The sequence below is a fragment of the Triturus cristatus genome, chromosome 7 (assembly GCF_964204655.1).
Source record: "Triturus cristatus chromosome 7, aTriCri1.1, whole genome shotgun sequence".
Classification (NCBI taxonomy): Eukaryota; Metazoa; Chordata; class Amphibia; order Caudata; family Salamandridae; genus Triturus; species Triturus cristatus.
In genome coordinates, this window is record NC_140590.1 from 1397622396 (window position 1) to 1397645495 (window position 23100).

Genomic DNA, 23100 nt, shown 5'->3' on the forward strand with positions numbered 1-23100 from the left:
CTGTGAGTGATAGGCCCCCACCCCTCCTGTCTCAGGGCACTGCTGGGAGGACTCTGCACACACCCCTCCTGTCTCAGGGCACTGCTGTGAGTGATAGGCCCCCACCCCTCCTGTCTCAGGGCACTGCTGTGAGTGATAGGCCTCCACCCCTCCTGTCTCAGGGCACTGCTGTGAGTGATAGGCCCCCACCCCTCCTGTCTCAGGGCACTGCTGGGAGGACTCTGCACACACCCCTCCTGGCTCAGGGCACTGCTGGGAGGACTCCACACCCACCCCTCCTGTCTCAGGGCACTGCTGTGAGTGATAGGCCCCCACCCCTCCTGTCTCAGGGCACTGCTGTGAGTGATAGGCCCCCACCCCTCCTGTCTCAGGGCACTGCTGTGAGTGATAGGCCCCCACCCCTCCTGTCTCAGGGCACTGCTGTGAGTGATAGGCCCCCACCCCTCCTGTCTCAGGGCACTGCTGGGAGGACTCTGCACACACCCCTCCTGGCTCAGGGCACTGCTGGGAGGACTCCACACCCACCCCTCCTGTCTCAGGGCACTGCTGTGAGTGATAGGCCCCCACCCCTCCTGTCTCAGGGCACTGCTGGGAGACATCAGGCACCCCCCCCCTGGGACCCCCCCGACAGTACATGGCATGTGTGTTACACCTGGACACAATGGCAGAAGTCACAGTCACAACATAGGGACAGTCTGTGGCAGTGGCCTATGCACTCACCTGATACCCTGGTCGCCCATACAGCATGGAGTACTGTGGGAGGATCACATCCAGCAGAGCCATGTTCTCCTCCAGGGTGAATGGCTGTGTCCTCTCCACAGCCCTTGACATGGTTCCAGGGAATCAGTAGCAGCAGCTGGGTCGACGAATGCAAAGATGTGCAGGCAAGTACTCCCTCATGGGACCTGGCTGCCTTATATGTGCCCTTCTGCCCAGTCTCTGGCACAGGAGTACAGAGTGATTGGTCACTCACATTTGCATCCTATGTTTCCACCAATCCCTTCAAACCTAGCAGTCTGTGGGTTCTCTATCGGTTTCATTCTCCTGCATGATGTCAGCCCCACAAACACATTGCAACAAAGTAGAAGAATTCCAACTGACTTCTGCTGTGCACCTTCCAGAACAATTTCGAAATTTGAACTTGGTCTCCATGACAACCAGCATGCATGTAGGCCTTAATACTTGTCCCCTATGTAATTTGGAGCATCACACACAGGTACGGTGCGTTTCGGGGCCCTAGGGCACCCCAAATGCATGGCAACGGCCCGTACATGCATGCCTACGTTCACTATCACTATGGGTCTGCCGCGTATGCGTACTCGTAGTGATAGTGAGCGTACATGCGAGTGTACGGTCCGTACCACTACGGGTACGCATACGCGTGCAGACCCATAGTGATAGTGAGCGTAGATGCGTGTGTACGGTCCGTACCACTACGGGTACGCATACGCGTGCAGACCCATAGTGATAGTGAGCGTACATGCGTGTGTACGGTCCGTACCACTACGGGTACGCATACGCGTGCAGACCCATAGTGATAGTGAGCGTACATGCGTGTGTACGGCCCTATCACTATGGGTCTGCACGCGTATGCGTACTCGTAGTGGTACGGACCGTACAAATGCCTGTACGCTCGCCATCACGATGGGTACACATACGGCAGCACTCCCACAGTGATTTGGGAACATACACAGGCCCTCTTAGCAGCAGTACGGCGGTTTTTACACATCACTGTGGTGATAGGCGACACACAGGTAGGAATAGGGCGGACATACTTGTCCATGGATGGACATACTTGTCCAGGAATGGACATCAAGGCATCGTCTGTGCATTACTACATGTGTGGGGCACAGGTGTCACAGGCTGTGATGTGGAACATGCCTCCTGAGTGGAGAAGGCACCAGATGTATGATGAGATGTGTACAGGTGTACTGTGTGAGGGTGCAATGTGTGCCAGGCATGCCCTTGACTCCTTTGACATGTGTGCATGTCGGACTGCGCACTTGGGGTGAGCGTCACTGGCATGGCACGGACACCAACACACGGAAGTGTCCCATGATGCCCGGTACAGGGGTCATGACACATGACTTGTCACTACCCACAGTGCACAATGTGACTATGTCATATATGTGTCCGGGATTTACATCAGGTTGATGTTGTAGCACCCTCAAAAGCTGCAGCCGTTGCAGCAACCAACATGTGGCTGTGTGTAGATTGTCATTGCACACTGTTCCGCACACCATGCCACATGTGTTATCGGATGTGAGGTGCACATGTATGCATGGGACACGGAGTAGCGTGACAAGGCCATGTCAGCATCCTCACAAGGAATGTGTGGTGAGTCATGACATGTGCACCTTCATGGCAAGGTGTGTGGGCTGGACTAGTGTAATGTCATGTGACCTGTGGCTCCAGTGTTCCGCTACCAGTCTCTGCAATCGGCATCCCACTTCTGCTGATGTGTGGGTGTATGTCACTCCTGTCTTGCGTCGGGCTGTTCACTTGCACTGGGACACAGCTATTCCCATGGCGTGGCATGGGGAGGTTCTCAATCACCGTGTGTAGCTGGGTCTTGGAAGGAGTGTCACCTTGCATCCATACGTGTCCTGGGCATGTAGCACATACCTGATTCCCTATGTAGCATGTGTGTATTGCCAGATTTACATGTGCTCAGTAGACATGAGTTGTTGTCGTAGTGCACTCACTCTTCCTTGTCACTTCCTCATTACTGCAGAGCACCGCCTCTTGCCCGGATAATTCCAGACTTGGCTGCCATGCAGGAGAATGACAGCATCCGGCTCTACCGCTTCACCCAACCGTTGATTCTGGAGTTGACGGCGAGACTGACACCACACCTGCAACCGCTGCACAGGTATCCCACGGCACTGACACCCCAGCTGAAGGTAATGGCTGCCCTACATTTCCTTGCCACGGGTACCTTTCAATATACCATAGCTCATGTTGGTGGCATGTCCCAGAGCATGTTCAGCGGTGTGCTGCATGATTTCTTAGAGGCCATGTTGATTCACCTGGATGACTTCATCAAGTTCCCAACCCCTGAACAGATGACAGAGGTCAAGCGTGGATTCTATGCCCTGGGAGGGATGCCCCATGTCATTGGGTCCATTGATGGGACACATGTAGCTTTGGTACCACCACACGCACGGGAGGTGGCGTACCGAAATCGGAAGCACTACCACTCCATCAATGCCCTTGTGGTGTGTCTGTCCAACATGGTGATTTCACATGTCTGTGCTCGTTTCCCAGGATCAGCACACGATGCCTACATCATGAGGCGTAGCGGGATGCGTGATATGATGATGCAGCTGCGCAACGAACGGGCATGTGTTGTTGGTGGGTACAGTCTGTCTGTCCTGTATTCTGTATAGCCGAGCAGCACGACCGCTTCGCCAGTTCTAACGATATCCATGTGCTTTCCTTGTAGGGGACGCTGGCTATCCCAACATGCCTTGGCTGCTGACACCTCTCCTCAACCCCATCACGCCGGCCCAGCTCCGCTACAACACCGCCCATGGCCGGACAAGGCGAGTGATAGAGAGGACGTTTGGCATGCTGAAGAGCCGATTCCGGTGCCTCCACAAGACCGGCGGCGCACTCCCATATGCCCCGGCGAAGGTTTGCAAGATCTTCATGGTCTGCTGCATGCTGCACAACATGGCAGTTGAAAGAGCTGTGCCACTCATCCTGAATCAACATGACGAGGACCATCCACCCGTGGAGGACGAAGGGCTTGGCAATGGGGCTAGTGATGTGGAGGATGTGGAGCCGCAAGAGGACATCCGGACTCGCCTCATACGCGACTTCTTTGCTTAGTGGTGAGTACCAGTGTCTGAGTGTGCACGCCTTGGTCCCCGTGTGGCATGTGTTGTGATGTGTGTCTCCACCTGCATGTATGGCACGTGAGTCAGAGGTGTGTGTGGGTGTGTCACTGGAGTGATGGTGGCAGTGATGGTAGTATTTCCCCACTCATAATTGTGACCTAGCATGTTGTCATCCATACATGTGTCCAGTCAATGCACATGCAAGTGGCTGTGCTTTTTGTGGCTGACTTCTTGTGTGTCTCTCTTCCCCAGGTACCTGCGCATGCCATCTTCTGGTTGCATTGTTGTGGCACTGCTATTCCTCATGGACATGGCATCGTGGCTCAGCGTTACAGGCACGGACACGTTTGGAAGTCTCCATGGGGTAAGGGATGCATCTGGGGTGTATTGGGTGTGGCAGTTGTTCACGATGTGTGCACACTGCCCCGGTCGGGGTTTGGTTCCTCTGCAGACATGTGGCATCCCCATGGGACACGACATGCAGCTGGGTACACCTGAATAGATGGGCTGCCTGGTTGTCAGTCATCAGTGATGGGATAGTGGATTGTGATGATGGCATCAATGTGTGTGACACTGCCCTCGGACACATACGGTTAACATTGTCTTGACATGGCGTGGGACTTCCACATCAGCGGATCTATGGTGTATGTCAGGCTCTCCGTGTGCAGCTGTGGGTATTTAGCTGTTAGCCGACACTTGTGTGCCAGTTCCATGGCTATCACGCATTTGTGCTGCAGAAGGGGGGTGCCAGTGTTGGACCCACATGTTACTCCACATGATGTGTTCATGTGTACTTCAAGTTGCCTCTGCAATCCCAAAAACATGACTAATAAAGGTGTCCCTATGCCTCCAAGGTGCCTCTTCTCAGTCAATGCTGGTGTGTTGGCACGGTGCATCCTGCATGTCTGGCATGGTATTCCCTGATTGTGGCTATGTGTCAATGTGTCGAGTGGCAAGATGCAAGCTGTGTATTGGGCATGATGTCCATGACTGTGTGGGTATTGTGACATGTGCCATCCCCATGCATCCAACGTTGTCCATGACCCCATTCTCTGCATCCACCGGACTCAAGCTTGCAGGACATGGTTCTGCCACCTGTCTACACATACCTGGGTGCCCCCCAGGACACTGGCCAGGATCCCTGACCTCTGCGCATGACTGTTGCTGTACTCAATGTGTCTGTCAGCACGGTTGTTCGGCCACCCCCTCAGCTGGTTGTGCCCATCACGGGTGTGTATGGTGCTCCATGTCTGTCTTGCCTAATAAACTGTGACCCATGTGTCCTGTGCCAGACTCAGGCCCCAGGGTGTGGATGGTTGATGAGAACAGATGACTCAGGCATGTTTAGACTTTACAAGACACATGTTAGGTAATAATGCTACCAGCAGGCATCTACTCTTAATAGTGTGATTTATTATTGGGGGGGGGGGACAAAGTGAGGGGCTTTCCGGGATTAGGGAATCCAAAGTTCAGTAGGGGAGTTGGTGTCCTTGCCATTGGAAATCCTCAGAGTCCATGCCACAGTCTTTGTCAACATTGGTCAGCCAGTGACTAGCAGGGCCATGTGGCAGAGAATGTCTCTTGATGCTGTGATGCTGTTGCTCCAGTGGGCCAGGTGCCAGGCCAGGTGTCCTGGGAGATGGTGATGTAGCAGCCACCCTCACGGTCCTTTCCGTGGACGACCCGGCTTCCTGCGGGGAACATCATCAGCAGGCCGTGACGACGTCTGGGATGCTCCGTCGGATGTTTCCTCCTCCTCCTGATCCCTCCCTGTGGGTGGTGATGTTCTCCGCCTTCTGGCACAGGGAGGGTCGGCCATGGTGTCGGCCATCCGACGGAGTGTAGCGTGAATCCCCTGGAACGCCGTCACTTGCTCAGCCTGTCTGTCCTCCATCCTCCGTTGGTGTACCAGTAGACAGGCTATTAGCTCCGCATGTTGCTGGGCCTGCTGGGTCTTGATCCCCTCGAGGACGGACACAACCTGGGCCATGCCCGTGGTGTCCTGCCGGTATGAGTCCAGGATGTTACGGACATGGGAAAATACCGGATCCCCAGCCAACTGGTCAGGCTCGCGCCTCCGCCGTCCTCCACTCCCACCACCCCTGCCCACTTGCGCCTGGCCTGCACTTGTGGGCAGATCGGGTCTCCGGGACCCCTGAGGGGTGGCATTGGCGTTGTCGCCTGCCTCCTCCTGGGTGCCCGGGACACCGTGTCCCTCCTGGCGAGCCTGGCTGCATTGTGGTGTTGGGGCAGGGATCATGGGTGTCTCCTGGGATGTGGCAGGAGTGGGGGTGGTGGTTGGCACGGTTGTACCTGACGCAGGTGCTGCAGGTGGTTGGACACCAGAGGGGCCAGGTCGGTCGTGGTCGTCCGCAGAGTGGTGAGAGTGGTCGCTGCCGGTGGGATCGGTCTCCTGCAGATCCGGGTCCTGTGAGTGTTCCCCCCCAGTGTTGGGGGGTGCAGCACGACGTTGACCTGTGTGTGAGAGAGACAATGTTAATTTTGGTCCATGCAACAACCATGTTTCATCCGTTTCAAAGTTGGCACATTTCCTCTTGGAATTAGGATCTGTCTTGCATTCCACTCACAGTGCACTTGTGCATGGGTGTGTCCCTTGGGCACCAATTTGGCCCCTTTAACTATGTGTGGCACAGTCTTACTTGCTGCGTCAAGTGTGACTGCAGTCAGCAGTGGAGTGTGCAGGTGTGGCGAGCCATGCATTTGCGCCTTCCTTGTAGCACTGTCCATGTGCACATGGAGTGGATCCACACACTTATATGATGCAGGTAGCTGTCCTTGTGCTCGTGTACAGGTTGTGACATGGCCCTGCGTTTTGCCATGATGAAGAGGGGGGGTTCTGGCACTGGCCACCCTTGTCTACATGCACGCAGTCCACCTGCTGACGAGCAGACATTCCCACACACCAAAGGACTGATTTGCTCTCCCTGTGTCTCCCTCCTTCTCTGTCCCCCTCTCCCTCCCTCTCTGTCCCCCTCTCCCTCCCTCTCTGTCCCCCTCTCCCTCCCTCTGTGTGTCAGCCTCCTCCCTCTGTCCGTCTTCCTGTGTCTCCCTCCCTCTCTGTCCCCCTCTCCCTCCCTCTCTGTCCCCCTCTCCCTCCCTCTGTGTGTCAGCCTCCTCCCTCTGTCCGTCTCCCTCCCTCTCTGTCCCCCTCTCCCGCCTTCTCTGTCCCCCTTTCCCTCCCTCTGTGTGTCCCCCTCTGTCACCTCGGCCCAGCTTCCTGGGCACAGACTGTTAGCAGATCTTTGAGTGGCCCTTGGCTTGTTGATGTGAGTTTGTTTCTGATCTCCAGGCACCCATTTGGTGTGATGTGTGTCTGTGTGCTGCTGCTGTGGTGGTGTGTGCTGCCACTCTTTCACAATGTTGGCTGTTCATTAGCTGCCGTCATGTGCAAACCAGTGCCTTCACCCCCATGTGTTGATGCAAGGCGTCCGCCATTTGCTGGCAAGTCATTCCTGTGTTGGGACACACTGTTTGTCTGGCTGTGACCTAGGCCATATGGGCAGAGGGCATTGTTGTCTGCTTTGGAGTCGCACTATGTGATTTTTGGTGCCCAGCCTCCCGCCATCCGGGTTACCGTGTCATGTGTTGTTGTCTTCTGTGGCCTGTGACTTGACATTGTCCAGCTGGGTGCATGGGGCATGGTGGCAGCAGTGGCATGTGCCTGCTCATGGAGTGTGTGTGAGTCATGCGATGGCTTGTGGTGGTTGCGTGCCTGTTAGTAATTTTGGTTGTGGTTGCAGTTCCGCCCATGTGAGGTGCGTTGTTTGTGTACTCACCCGGGTCTCGGAGTCCTTCTAATCCTTCAACTGCCTCCACCGGCAGTATGGCCATCACCCTCTCCTCCCAGGGATGGTACTGTACGGGTCTGCGGGAGGGCCCTCCTCCGGTGGCGTTGGCCTGGTCGTGTTCCTCCTGCCTCTTGGCTCTGACCCTCCTCCGCAGATCGTACCACCTGTTCTGGCAATCCTGCTTGGTCCTCCTGGTGTCCGCAACGGCATTCACAGCATCGACGATGGTCTGCCACATGGCTGTTTTTGCTGCCTGGCTGGTGTTTCTGACCAATGTTCCAAAGATCTGTGGCTCGACTCTGAGGATTTGATCAACAAGAACCTCCAACTCTCGGTGACTGAACTTTGGATTCTTGGTAGTGGGCATGGTGAGGGGTGTGGGTGGGGGTGGTGTGGGTGTGGGGGGTGTGTGGATGTTGGGGGGGGGTGTGGATGGTTGTGTGTGTGTGTGAATGTGAGGAGAGGGTGTTTGTGAGGGTGGTCGTGTGAAGGTGTGCAAGTGTAAGGTGTGGTGTAGCTTGTAGTCTGGTTCTGTGGTGTCTGGCAGCAGTGAGTTTGTTGCAAAGGCTCATGGTTTGTGTGTGTGGGCCCTTTTTATTGGTCCATGGGTGGGTGTGGCAGTGTTTGAAGTTTGGGTGGGTGTGTTATAAGGAGTGGTGGTGTATTGGGCCTCTGTTTGTTTTTGGCAGTTGCAGGTCAGTGATTGTGTTATTTTAGTGGTTGTTGGCCATGTTTAGTGGCTTTGTGCCTTTCGAATGGTGTATTCTTGTGTTGTTTTGTTTTGTCCTGGTTGTGTACGTGCGTTTTGAGCGTGTGTACGGTGTGTACATGGGCCATTTAGTTGTACGATTATGTCCTTGTGTGTGGCTTTGTACGACTCGTACATGCGGTTGTGATGTTGGGGCATGGGGTGCGCTCCGTACTTAGGAGGTTGTGTTGGGGGTGCGCCAGGAACTACTGGGGTGTACATAGACGGTGGTACGACACGTACAGGGGTGGGGGGGTGTACATTGACGGTGTTACGACACGTACTGGGGTGGGGGTACGACTGGAACGTACTGGGGTGTAGGTACACGGGGGGTATGACACGTACTGGGGTGGGGGTACGACTGGAACGTACTGGGGTGTAGGTAGACGGGGCTATGACACGTACTGGGGTGGGGGTGGGGCTCGAACGTACTGGGGTGTAGGTACACGGGGGGTACGACACGTACTGGGGTGGGGGTACGACTGGAACGTACTGGGGTGTAGGTAGACGGGGCTATGACACGTACTGGGGTGGGGGTACGACTGGAACGTACTGGGGTGTAGGTACACGGGGGGTATGACACGTACTGGGGTGGGGGTGGGGCTCGAACGTACTGGGGTGTAGGTTCACGGTGGTACGACACGTACTGGGGTGGGGGTACGACTGGAACGTACTGGGGTGTACATAGACGGTGGTACAACACGTCCAGGAGAGGGGGTAGGACTCGAACGTACTGGGGTGTAGGTTCACGGTGGTACGACACGTACAGGGGTGGGGGGGTGTACATTGACGGTGGTACGACACGTACTGGGGTGGGGGTACGACTGGAACGTACTGGGGTGTAGGTAGACGGGGCTATGACACGTACTGGGGTGGGGGTACGACTGGAACGTACTGGGGTGTAGGTACACGGGGGGTATGACACGTACTGGGGTGGGGGTACGACTGGAACGTACTGGGGTGTAGGTAGACGGGGCTATGACACGTACTGGGGTGGGGGTGGGGCTCGAACGTACTGGGGTGTAGGTACACGGGGGGTACGACACGTACTGGGGTGGGGGTACGACTGGAACGTACTGGGGTGTAGGTACACGGGGGTATGACACGTACTGGGGTGGGGGTACGACTGGAATGTACTGGGGTGTACATAGACGGTGGTACGACACGTACAGGGGTGGGGGGGTGTACATTGACGGTGGTACGACACGTACTGGGGTGGGGGTACGACTGGAATGTACTGGGGTGTACATAGACGGTGGTACGACACGTACAGGGGTGGGGGGGTGTACATTGACGGTGGTACGACACGTACTGGGGTGGGGGTACGACTGGAACGTACTGGGGTGTACCTAGACGGGTGGGGGTATACATATACGGGGGGTACGTGTTGGACGTACGGGGGCTGGGGGGAGTGTTGGGCGCGTATGCGGGCACATGTCTCCATGGTTGCTATAGGTGTTCGGTGCGGACGGTGTTTTTTCCATACGGTTGTACGCTCGGACGCACGGGATGGATCGTGATTCCTCGGTCGGACTTGGCTTTTCACGTTTGTAAGGTAAATCGTCCGAGGACGTGTCGGACACATTTTCCGACCCGAGGACGTGTGGGGAATGATTCCCAGTGCGGTTCGTATGGACTTTTTACCATGCGAATCGTGATTGCCAGTTCGTACGGCACTTGTACGATTCGTACGGTAAAAAGACCCGATACGAGTCGCACGGGGGAATTTTTTACCGGATCGTGATCGGCATCTTTGTGTCCAGTTTTGACACTGAAAAGAAACAGCGATTGCACACACTCATCGTCATTGAAGTTCATGAAAAAAAGTGCATTTGCATGCCACCGGCAGGGCAGGGCTGGCTTTAGAGCAGTGTGACTGGTGCGGCCGCACTGGGCGCTGACCTGTGGAGGGGGCGCTGACCTTAGGTGGGGGGCGCTGTGTTTAGCCATAACTTATGATTGGAGACATGAGGGGCACTTTGCCCGGTGGTAGTGAGAGAATTCAAGGAGGCAGCCATGGGGTGTGGGTGCGCCAAAAATTATTGTTGCGCTGGGCGCCAATAGCTCTAAAGCCGGCCCTGCGGCAGGGAAAAGGAATCTAATTCTAAATGCACCCGAATATTAATGAAAACTGTACCTACAAACTACTCTGGTCTGTGGCACAAAATACCGAAGATTTTATTGCAATCTGATAGCAAGAGGAAGGGTATACCGATTTGAAGTCACATCGCATTGGACGTGACATTTCTTGGGAAAATAAATCTGAAAGTGAGAGCCAGGAAATAAAATATTTGCCCCCTCCCCAATATTGGCGGAAGCTGTTAGTACTAGCACTTAAAACAGAAGAAAATCCTCATACATTTATTAAAGACTACCTTTGGAATTCAGGCCAAATTGGTGACCAGCCTCCCAACTTTATTTAACAAGCCACTCTGACATAGGAGAAAAGGTAAAAGGAGATTTGTCTGGGATCAGAGTCTAGGTCCGAGATATCAACAAGATTCCAATTAACCCCTTCGCTGCGGCGGGAATTCCGCCGCAGCGCTGGGGGGTGTGGGGGGGCAGCGCAGTGGCCCTGTGCTCATGACGGAGCCACTCCGTCATGAGCCACGGTTGAGCTGTGCTCATGACGGAGTGGTTCCGTCATGACTCCGCCCAGTTGCATTGTCCCCCCGCACAGGCGGGGAAACAGCGCCGCGTGGGCGGAGCGGCCGCCAACGGCCGCGGCATGACGGAACCGCTCCGTCATGAGCACACGGCAACCGTGGCTCATGACGGAGTGGCTCCGTCATGAGCGCTGAAGGAGTTAAACAAGTAAGATTGCACATGGTATTCAGAACTTAATTTAGGAAGTGTGCCTATGATTCAGGTATCTATACTCTTTATCCAGAAGGATATATCTGGGTCAGTAAATAGTTGAAAATCAGTAGCACAATGATTCCTTTTTCTGATTTCCCCCCCCCCCCCAAAGGCTAGTGAGCTAGCTAGACTCATATGCGCATAAGCGATTATTACAATATTACAGGTCCATATAATAGGACCACAAGAAGACTGTCATATCTGTATAAAAATATCACCGCATTTATTGTGAATCAAGAGGGACTGCAAACAAGTGTCGGCAGCAGTGTTCGCAGCAGTAACTAGACATACCAAACAGTGATTTTGACAAAACAGTGCGCGACAGTGAAAATGCCAGTGTGTTTGGATGTTATTTAGTGGCCCGTTGAAATGATTGACACTTATATTGTTGTCTTGTTATAGGAATAATATACCTGTTTGTTGTAAATATTATTTTCAAGAAGACTTTAAATTAACCAGTGTGTTGCATTTGGAGCCAAGCACTCCAGTTATCAGTAATGAAGCAATATTGTCTACTAGAGAGAAAGCAACACTCACTTGCTGACTTACCAGGCGATGAAAACATTTCAGATGGGAAGTCATTTTATCTGCTTCTCCTTTCACAGTCAAGACCACTCAAAGAGAATGGTTTTATTAATCGAACAAAAGGAAATTTATGGCATTGCGAGGTAAAGAGCTACTTTGTATTAAGTCAGGCCTTACCCTCTCTTCCTCGGGAGAGACACCCAGGTGCTCACACATCTTTAAGAATTGGGGCAGGGCAGAGTGGTCCAGTAGGATATACGCAGGAACCCTCCGTTTCTTGCAGGCATCCTGGATGTCTCTGAAGATGTCAATGTCGGTGAAAGAATCCATGACCACTGCGATAACCTAGAGCAAGGGAAAGGAAGCATCTTGTTACACCAAGCGGGCATTCTTCCGAGCCAATTTCGGCTATCCCTTCCCAATAAATTTCATCCACAATGGATCATGAAGTGCAGCACCAGCCTGAGAAGTCCTTTTGTCAACAGGATTAAAAAACACGAAGGTATATTCATAAAGTGCTTAGCCACCACCAAAATTTCTTCAAGGCAACAAACACGGCAGTAAACACTTATTCTGACCAAGATCAAGGGCGGGAGGTATAATCAAACTTTGATGACTTTGGCGAGAGTGGCTTTAAAGGGAGAAGTAATTTGCAGTAGTTGACTTGTTGAAGTGAGGGGGTTACTATTGTCCATTGTGTTCGAAAGAGATTAAATTCCTGTTGAGGAATTTAGGGCCGGATTGCGATTTTAGCGGATTGGATACTCTGTCACCACTGTAGTCCATAGGATATAATGGAACTTGTAATACGGCAGGCGGGGTATCCGTTATGTTTGTGACGGGCTAGCCCATCCGCCAAGATTGTAATCAGGCCCTTAGTTTGTAATATTTCTATTATTTATTGTATCTCTTTTGACACATAATTATCATGACAAGCAAGCGCTTTTCATGATCTGACAGTGGCTTTATCAGGGTAACTGATTCTCATTGATTAGGAGATATTCAAATATAACATCAAACATTATAAATCTGTTTTTTATAATCAATTCAAGACATAATTTCACCATATAGTACACACATATTTCATCATTTGTATCTGCTTCTTTTGTGCCTGCTTCTGTTTGTCATTGCGAACATCACTGTCCTTTTTCCATCATCTTGTAGAATGCCATTGAGAAACACTAGTTGCTTTTCAGGATAAATAGGACTTAAAACGAACACAAATGCATTTTCTTCATACAAGTAAATCTCGGACTTGTATCATCAATTTAATAAGTGCCATGGTGAAAAAAAAGGTTTTAGAATGTATAAGGCAACAAAATCTCGGGTCTAATAGAGACTTTTTGTAAGAGCACATGGAACATTGGTTGAGATCTCCAAAAGTACCCCTTTTCTCCAAAAGTACTGTGATATATGTGCATAACGCCAACCTTATTAACATAACGCCAACCGTAGTAAATCTTTGTGGGTCAGCTCCAAAGAGGTATAGTGTGGTTTGTGACCTGTTATAGGTTTCCACTAAGGTGCAGGTCTAAGGCTTGTGGATCAGAGAGCCTCCTCTTACGAAAACACTGTTCTGCACAGGAGTGTTAACACGGCGTAGATCGCTTCTCAGTTTTAGTAACGTACAGACAAATCTCATGTAATATTATTGCCATATCTCCTCACTATACATTGTGGAGATGTAATTGTTCTTTGTACCATGCAGTATTAGGATTTTTTTCCACATTCCATGAAGCACAAAAAAGGGACATGAAAGCATGCTACTAAAAAGGGAAATAATTATATATAATTATATATAGGGCTCCCGGTTTTATGGAATATATTTCTTGGGCCATCTTATTGGTATTTAGCCATATTTTATTTTGTTTTGAGAACAAACGGAGTCGTAAAATTGTATATTTCACTTTTATTTAACTCTTATACGTGCGCTCATACGTGGATGCCTGTCATGTTTTACCAAATTAAGCAGCCATATATAACACACAGGTGCATATTAGTGTTATACTACAAATATATGTTAACGTATGCCTATATTTAAAGAAATCTGATTCTGTTTTGTAACTTCCCAAACTGTCTATTTGCTCAGCTTTTGTCTGGAAATAATGAAAGACAGTGTGGAGAGTCTTTAAAAAAAAAGGCAACATTTTCAGTCTTTTTCCAGTTTTAGAAATAAAATACAAACACGATACACATTGTTTTTTGTCTGTATTTATCTGTAAAAATCAGTAAAAACAGAAAACTGGGCCTTAATTATATAATATGCGAGTGCCCCCCCCCAAGAAGGTTCCCTGTACTGCACACGATTTCTCAGTTTCCACCTCCTCCCAACACCTCCATACAACTTAGCACAAGAAATCACAGGTAAAGATGGTGCATAAAAAAATATATATATGAGGGGGCACTAGAAGAAATTGGTCAGATTAGAAGAAGTGAGGTCAAGGATGTCAGATCACTGAGTCCATACCAATCAGTGTCTGGGTAGACTGCACCATCATGTTTGCAAAGTTAATTCCCCACGGACCATAGATCAGCCAGCTGATCCTTTACTCTCCTGTCTGTCCAAGTTTGCACTGGGATTAAACAATATGTAGTAGGATGTGTGGTCACCATGCATTTTTGTGAAGTGTTTGTTACACCATCATTTTTTTTAAAACACCAAGAAAAGGCACCAGTGCTTATAGGCCATCCACAAAAACGATTTCAGAAACAAGTATGAAGTATAAATACAAAGGATACAATTTGCACTGCATAAGATTTGGAACATGTTTTTTTTTTAGTGTGGGCCATTTTAGAGGAGCAAGTCTGTCCAGCACTATGTTAACTTTCGAGACATTTAGAGAAGAATTTTAAATATAGTGTCTTCCCCCTGGGTTTATCATTTTTGATGCTTGTAGATGATTCAAAGCTAATTTGATGTCCATGGATGATATGCTTGCCCAATGAAAGGAGGGACACTTTCTTCTCTGTCCTTGCTCCTGTAATTGACGTTTTTCTGAAAGGAACTGTCAGTTCCAATATTGAAATCATTCAGTTTTTCTCCATTTTCAAAAACCATTACCCACTCTCTTCAAACCCTTCCCTTTTCAGAGGAATCACTTTTTAATGGCATCCTCAGGAGATTGAGAGGAAAACCAAGTGAGAAGTGAGAGGGAGATCTTGGACAAGACAAAAAAGCAGAAGCATAAACATTGACGTATTACGCCAGAAGCCAGAGGCAGAGATGGTGAAGTTGGGGAAATGCGGGGAATACAAAGTAATGGTTGAGGAGAACAGCATAACCTGAGTAGTCTAAATCCATTGGGTAACAATTGAGGTCTTCAGTTTTCCAATCTGCAAAGTGAGTAGTTTGACTATTGCCAGCCCCTAGGAGCCCGCGGTAAACACTGGACTTGGCTCAGTGCTTTGTGGCGTTCACCCTCAGGGTTGGGAGTCTACCGGTATGATCTTAGGTGTTTAGGCTCTGACTCAACACTTAGCAGTATCCGGTCCCCATTGTTTTCTAAAGGCATAATGTCCCTGGACCCTGTCATAACTTGTAGTTGTGGATACGAGGCACTCAGCGTTAAGTGCCCCAAGCAAACAGCCAACGCAGTGCAGATGTGACAGGTGACGGACACGGGCCCACACTTATATGCTCTGCTGCATATGAAACACAGTGTATAGTTTCTGTGAAGAACACTAAAAACTATTGGAAGCAAAGAGTGGGGACAGAGGGGTGTTAGAAAGGCACTGAGATGACTCCGCTGACTCGGGGAGGATGAGGAGAGCAGATCAAAGCCCTGTATGGTGAGGTAAGAGTGGATGATCTGAGGGAAGCATAAAGTGCACCCCAGGAGATATGTGAATCCGATGCAGACGCTCATCTAGGGGCACAAAGTAAAGTGAGAGGCGTGGAACGACACTTACAGAGTTGTTCCACGTGAGTCAAATCCGGGCCAACCAGTGTATACACAATATTCCAGATTGTGCGCAGATTTCACACAGACCAGCATTTCTTCCTGCACTGATTCCTCCAGGCTTCACTTGGGGAATTTGCTCGAGGGGGAACTGCAATTTTGTAGCTCTGGGCAAGATAAACTATACTGTTCTAGTAAGTAATAATATAAAAATTGCATATTCTGTCTCACTCCAATCTGCGGATCTCGGAATGGGATTAAAATGTCTCCCTGGGGAAAATCGCAAAATGCAGTAGTGGTTCAACCCACCAGTGTACCTTCCAGTGTCCCTCAAATCCTCAGAATGAGTGACCAAGAGCGACGCAGGTGTGGACAGAATGGTGTCTAGATGTATGACAGAAGGGAAAAGCAGATGTGCCATAACAAAATGCATGGATAAAGATACGGGCTAGATATATAGATGTGGAAAGGGCATGGAGAATGGCAGAGAAGAAAGGTGGGGTGCAGTCCAGGTGCTGACAGAAAAGACAGAACTATGGCGGAAAACGGACCGAAAAAGAGGCGGAGAGGCAATAGAGAAAAAGGTGAGCCAGAGGCTAAGGGAAGATCAGAAGAAACATGGATGAGAGAGATATACGCTGAAAAGCGGCAATGCAGGGAAACTGTCAATCATGCCAACATTCCAACAATTGTAGGCTTCAACACCTCTGCACAACCTCACACATTCTAAGTGAGGTTTATGACACATTAATGGAGTTTAGGTATATTATAGATTATTAAAAACGAGGTTATTTTGCGTAGATCGAGATTTTTTGCCAGCATTTGATGGCTGCAAGGCATTACTACCCTCACCCCACCATTTTTAAATCCTCCCACATATGACCCTAGGGCCGCAAATAAACGAACTGCAAGTTTGTGGTTCCGGATGACTCCGAAGCCTGCTCATAAACTAACAGCCATCACAAAGCGCTAGTCATCTTAATTATAGCTCCAGCTAGCACGTCTTTTCGTTTGTCTGTCAATGCACAATGGCCTCATTTGGATCCACCCAGATGTTCGGCATTGTTTAAGGAATTGAATGAATAATTGATTCAGTTTTTGAATTATTCCAATTGTTATCAGGAATGTCCTCATTCATCATCTTCCTTTGAAACTACTTGGCAGTTCTGATGAAGAACCCCTAGTGACCTCGAAGTAGACTGTTAATCAAAGCTGAACCCGATGATCTCTGCAATAAACTCATGCACCCAAACATGCTGGTCATGGAACAGGCTTATTTTCTCTGAACCAGACTTCACACTGTGTGTCCAAATTTCTGAAGATGAATTAAAAACATCTACTGAAAGAGTCCCTAAATATGACTACTCTATTGGTCATTTTAGGTATGCATGAGGTGATCTCAATGGTATGTGGGCCAGACTCAAAAGGACAACACGAACCCAGAGGACCACTACACCAGCCTTTTAATGTACATTTGCAAAATAAAAATTATTATTTTGCTTGAGTATCATCAACGGAAGCAGTGGAAGAATGCAAATCATCTAATACAAAGAATGGTGTAGAAGCTGCGCTCTAATGGAGGGACACGCACTAGAGTAGGAACGAAAGGCATCAAATAAGAAGCAAGCAAACGACAGTGACAGGAAAGCCAACCAGTGGTAAGCAATGAGCTGACCCAAAGCCCACTGTAAGCATCGGGATTGGACACATTAGGTCTTCCACAACGGACAACTAAAAGCTGCCTGTAGGTGAGACCTAAAAAGGGTGGCCTCAAAGTGAAATGTTTTGAAGGGGTAAAAACCCATCAGATCTGAGGGCGAGTGTGTGCGGTTGGGAAAGGAGGGCTGGAAACATATATTGCGAGGCAGTAAAGAAGTATTATTCTATAGTTAATGTGCACTATTTCCCCATTGAGCTTTTTAAATGACTATCTATGGATTTTAGAGTTTCATGCGGGTAATGAGAGACAAGAAGAAGGCAAATTAAGTGAAAAAACAGTGGGTGGAAAGGGAACATCACAACATAAATACGTTAAAATGTAGATTATGTGTTCGGGCTAGACTCCTCCCTGGAGAGAGGAAGAAAGAAACTACCAAGATGCAGTGTCGTAAGAACATTTAACAATCCAAAGTGAATGAACTGGGGATATTTTTCACTATCCTCACTGCTACAACCCAGAACACCAGGCGGTATAATACCCACCACATAGAAACGCATTTTGTCTAGTAGGACTGGGCGAAATGGTTCCCCAACCCATAGGGCGCAAAAACGACATAGGTTCGATTCCTCTATTGGCAGTGTATTACATCTGCGATTTTGCTGTGTGTGTTTTTCAGGGGTATAGAATACGCATGATTCACGACAGCTCTCTGTTTAAGGTGCACACACACACACATACAAACCGCATCTGAAACTGTCACCATAATCTGAGAATTAAATTGCTGTTAAACTGTAGCAAAAAAATGTTTAAAAAAATATAATGCACCCCAACTTGGATTCGAACTGAGAATGAGACTCTAGCCGAAGTTCCCAACAATAATAAAACTGATTAAACATTGCCTAGTTCTCCTTGGTTGTCCTCATAAATTTCTGGTCAATTCACCAGGGTTGGCATCAGTAGCAGAGATCAGGACTTTATTTGTGACGCTCAGAGGGAAAATAGCAGGCAGCTAGGTGGTTTTTGCATTTTCATTAAAAAAAAAAATCCACAGAGGCTCCATTTCAAGTGAATCACTTGGTATGTAATTTGTGAGTGTCATCCTAAGTGGGTTACCAAAAAGATCAGATGCCAATCACGTGGTTTTCATTGCTTATCATAGTGAAATTTTATAGGAGCAGGTACATATAAATACTAAAAAGATACAAAGATCTTTTACAGCATAAGGTTGAGTCTTCAGAAGACGGTGAAAATAAATATGCATGATCTGACAAGCTGAAGTACAGTCTAGTATGTGACAAATTAAGTTCAGTGCTGTTCAGGTGAACGTTGTTAATTTAGAGCACGAAACAGAATAATACAGGATCGAAAGTTTCTTAGCATAGTTATACCCAGGGCCACTGGAATTATGCGATTGTGTTGCCTCATCGTATTTTGCATAGTTATAGATTTGACGCATTTGCCACATAATCCATCATCTGCTGCATAATCTGCAGTTTTAAACAAAAAATAAATATTGTTTCTAGTTCAAACAGTTTAAAAGTTACTAAAACGTAGTGCTGTACGTTGCTATGCAGAGGAAGACCCTTTGCAAAGCTTGACTGGTCACATTTCTGTTGGCTGTTGTTATATTTGAGTGTCAAACTGGTACTAGTGATGCGCAACCAATTCCCTGACAGTGTTAATAAGTGCAAAAATGACAAAATAATGAAGTAATACTATCACAAAATGTGCTGCATTACGTTGCATAATTTGCCGTTTCTTGCCTCAAGTTACTCAACCCAGCTGCATAATTTTACCCTCCCCTGCCACATAATTCCGATGGCCCTGGTTATACCACTCAAAGTGGTTAACACGTGTTCTATGGTGAGAGGGACTCAGGAGTGCAGCAAAGGAAGAGCCTTTGCTGGGTATTTAGATAACACTGGTGAAGGAAATCCAGAGATGTGTCCAATTCTGAAGGCTCTATTTCTTGGACTTTCAAATACAGACTGAGAATGTGTTGTGAAGTTTGACCAAAATGGAGGATGACTGAAGCCACAAGTCCTGTCAGCAGATGCTCTGTGTTGTAGACAGTGCTTAATTTGTTTTAAAAAATTTAATTGCAAGTTGAAAGGCCCAACGTTTATTTTTGGAGCCCTCTTCTTGTGTTGCTGAATGCCGGGGTTGCAAAATACCAAGGCTGCCTAGGTTCGATGCCACCTTATCCCTTTTTCTTTCACCATGTTAAACTTTTTGTCTTTTTATCTCACTCTAGCAGGTTTTTCAGCTCTGCTTTCTTCCTTTGTCACAGTCTTTATAGCTTTCTCTTCCTCCGTTTTCTGCCTTTCGCTCTGGGTCAAAGACTGATGAAGACAAATACATGGCAGTCACCAAACATGAGGGCTGGTTCTGACCAAGGGTGATCACTGGTACAAATTAAGCATTGGTTATAGCCACCTATGAACAATAAGAAACGTCCTGAGATGGAATAAGTACAGATCATGAGACTGTCTTACCCTACAAGTGTTGCTACTTCTATTAGAGACAATTGGATAAGACGGAGGAAGTTCTAGGGAGTGCCCCCTCCCCCCCCAAAAAAAAGCTGGCAAATGCCTAGAAGGGCTACACAAAAGAAAACGAATATACATCCCTGTGATAGATAGAGGAGTTACCTGGAGGCCACGCAGGTCTGTGATTCAAGAAAAGGCTGGTTGAACAGGCCTTTTTGTGTGCGCGAGCTGACAAATTCTGTGTGTCTTTCCAGAGTAAAAAAGAAGTGAATTGTTTTCAGGCACAGGAAGCTAGAAGGGTGTCATTCCAGCTTGTTGCTTCTGGGTACAACCTGACACTGTCATCAGTAGCCCCCAGGGGTCAGAGATGGTTCACATTCTTTCATTTGTACTCATTCTTCCTCTGAATCTATCTCGTAACCTCTGGGTGCCCTAGAGGAATGAGAATGAAGACTGGAGAGAAATGGATCTACAACAAAAATATGTCCCTGGTGGATACCGATAGCATGAAGGAACTCGCAACTCTGCCAGAGGGTGATGGTTCAGTTCCACGTGTTCAGTCCCATTCACTTGGAAGCAAGTGCTGACTCTGCAGAAAATCCTTTTGTTTATTTTGCACTAAGTGTTGGATTCTTTAAACAAAGTCTGAAGCTGTGTTACTGAAAGACAAGAAGGTGTGGATCAAGAAAAAGCGGGAGATGAAAAGCTTCCAACTGGGAGATTTATAATATAAAACCAGGCCTGGGCGTGAGTCAAAATCGCAGCATGGACAGATAGATCTCTGCTTTGGTCCAGTAGGAACGTCTCATTTTGGGCCCTGACTCAAATGGGATGCAGGTCAGTAGAAGTTAAAGAATGCTGCCGACTGACCAGTTAATTAAAGTCAAATGTGCAACTGACTTCAGGAAGCAGGGGGAGAATTCTCTCTGCTCCTCCATTCACTCCAAGTAGACCTTTAAAACCCATGCCATAATGTTTGGATATTTTCCCCTAAATCCTGGTTTTTAAATATTGCAACCCTGACTAAAATGGCTGTTGTCAAAATGCTTGTTTGGCTGCGCTTACAGAGCCAGATAAATCAACTATAACCTAATTAATAATGTTGAAAGTGAGGTTGTAGATTTTGGGCATCATCTACGAGAAGTGTTGTATCACTCCGTGAAAGCAGCGACGCGACACATCTCAGTGTGTCCTCCTGGCATGAATGATGCGTCATATTTACTGTATGACGCATCATGTCGCAAGGAATGACAAATACGTCAGTATTACTGACGTATCTATCGGCGCAAAAGTGGCGCATTGCTGGAGTTGTGTCGGAAGCGTGATGCAACTCCAGCAATGCTTCTTTCACATGGGGCAAGCCCCATGTGAAAGGGCCTGCGTCACCCTTACGCCTGCCTCATGGCAGGCATAAGGTTTTGACGCATTGGCGTCCTAAAAAAGGCACAATGAAATCTCATAGATTTCACTGCGCCACTCCAACGACCCTTTCTTGTGGCGAACGCTCACCCTAGATACATTATACCTGCACAGGTATAATGTAGCGCAGGGTTTTACGAAGTGACACATCTGCCTAGATGCGTCACTTCATAAATATGGCACAACATGGCGCATTATTTCTGGCACCGCTGCGTCACTTAAAGTGACGCAACAACCGCGCAAAAGTGACGCAGGCCTTCATAAATAAGGCCCTTTATAGAGGGACTCATGTACAAGGTTTTGGCGCACCTTCCTGCACAAATCAAGAGGCGTGTTTTCCTCCTTCACATGAAATAAGGAAAAACGAGGAGAAATAAAGATATTTCTCCTCGTTGTACTTCCCTAAGGCCACCCCTGGTGTGGCATTAGAATCTGACTCATTCCCAGGTTTACAATTCCTCGGAAATCTAGGAATACTTCAGATTCCATGGGTGTTGCATGGAAAAACCCACAGCAACACCCACAGAACGCCCCTTTCACACAGTGTTTTGCGTGAAAGGGTCCCATAGTTAAAAGTCCATGATAAGCCAAGCAAAGTTTGTTTTTGCATGGCCTTGTAAATATGCTGCGGCACACTGCACCACCGGAGTATAAAAACACTGACGCTCAGAACCGCAAAAGTGCTGCCAGGAGCCTCGTAAATGAGGTCCATGATGTCTAATTTCTGGTTATGAAAGTCAGTTACAGTCACGCTAATAAAATCTTTGAGAACTCCTCCTCTTAAAGAAGATACCTCGGACCCAAAAGGGTCATTGTAAACCACTACTAATATGGGTCACTTGGAACTGGTTACGTGCAACAGACTTTTTTTTTTTTTTTCTACATTTACTGGTATAGGTTTACATATTGCGTTTTATGTTATTAAGTTAGTTGATTTAAATCTTTTGCTCCGGTACCATGTAATCAAGAAGCTGCTCAACCGCCTTGAATTTTCTGTTTTGTGATCATTCTAATATTTATTTGATTCAATTTAATCTGGTTATAGTTGTATACTTAACAATTTTTTAGCCCGTTTTCATCCTTTTATTCCTGCCATACATTTTCTTTTCTTGTATGATTGCCTGCCTATATGCTACTAATGTTACCTTTCGCAATGTATTTTAATGTCTTGTTACTTGACACTTTGATGTTCTCTTTTGTGATATATTCAATAAACTTATCTTTTGGAACTTAAAGTTAGTTGATTTAACTGTTTCATTTGTTGCCAAGTTCTGTCGTTACAGGCCAGTTGATACCTTATCCTTATTGGTATCTCCAAAGTGAGGAGGATGTAAGCATATCAGTCAGGCAGGCTTGTTGCCAAACTAAATACCACTCTGCCCTCGCACAAAAATATCTTGGTTTCCAAGTTATTTGTAAGACAGTAAAACTTTGAAAAGTTGAACAAATATTTGATTTATAAAGGAAAAAAGGTACAATTTCTCAATCAAGGCCAAAGGAAATTACGTTTTAAAAAGCAACAAAAAAAGGGGATAATATATATATATTTTTGACTGACAAAACCAAAGGTTAAAGGGAAGTTATTATAGTCAGATGAAAATGTCATTTAACCCCTTCAGTGCCCATGACGAGCTGGACTCGTCATGGGCCGCGGTGGCGCTGTGCCCATGACGAGTCCAGCTCGTCATAGACCCCGCCCGCTAATGCAACGGCCGGCACTGGGCGGGGAAAGGGGCGGGCACTGAAGGGGTTAAACCACACCGTTTTAAACTAACAAAACCACGGAGATTCATCAGCTATAGTTATCTCCTGTAACTATAACTTGTGCCCTAATATGACTATAATTGCAG

At 48.1% G+C, this 23100-nt stretch overlaps 1 protein-coding gene across 1 annotated transcript in view; it reads right to left on the bottom strand.

Moving 5' to 3' along the window:
- The window catches only part of SACK1D (scaffolding CK1 anchoring protein D), a 52650-nt gene that overhangs the window by 14279 nt on the left and 15271 nt on the right, over positions 1-23100 (bottom strand). The window contains exon 2 of the mRNA XM_085619116.1: positions 11961-12128. Coding sequence (XP_085475242.1) covers positions 11961-12128 — 168 coding nt within the window. The remainder of the gene's footprint in view (positions 1-11960; positions 12129-23100) is intronic.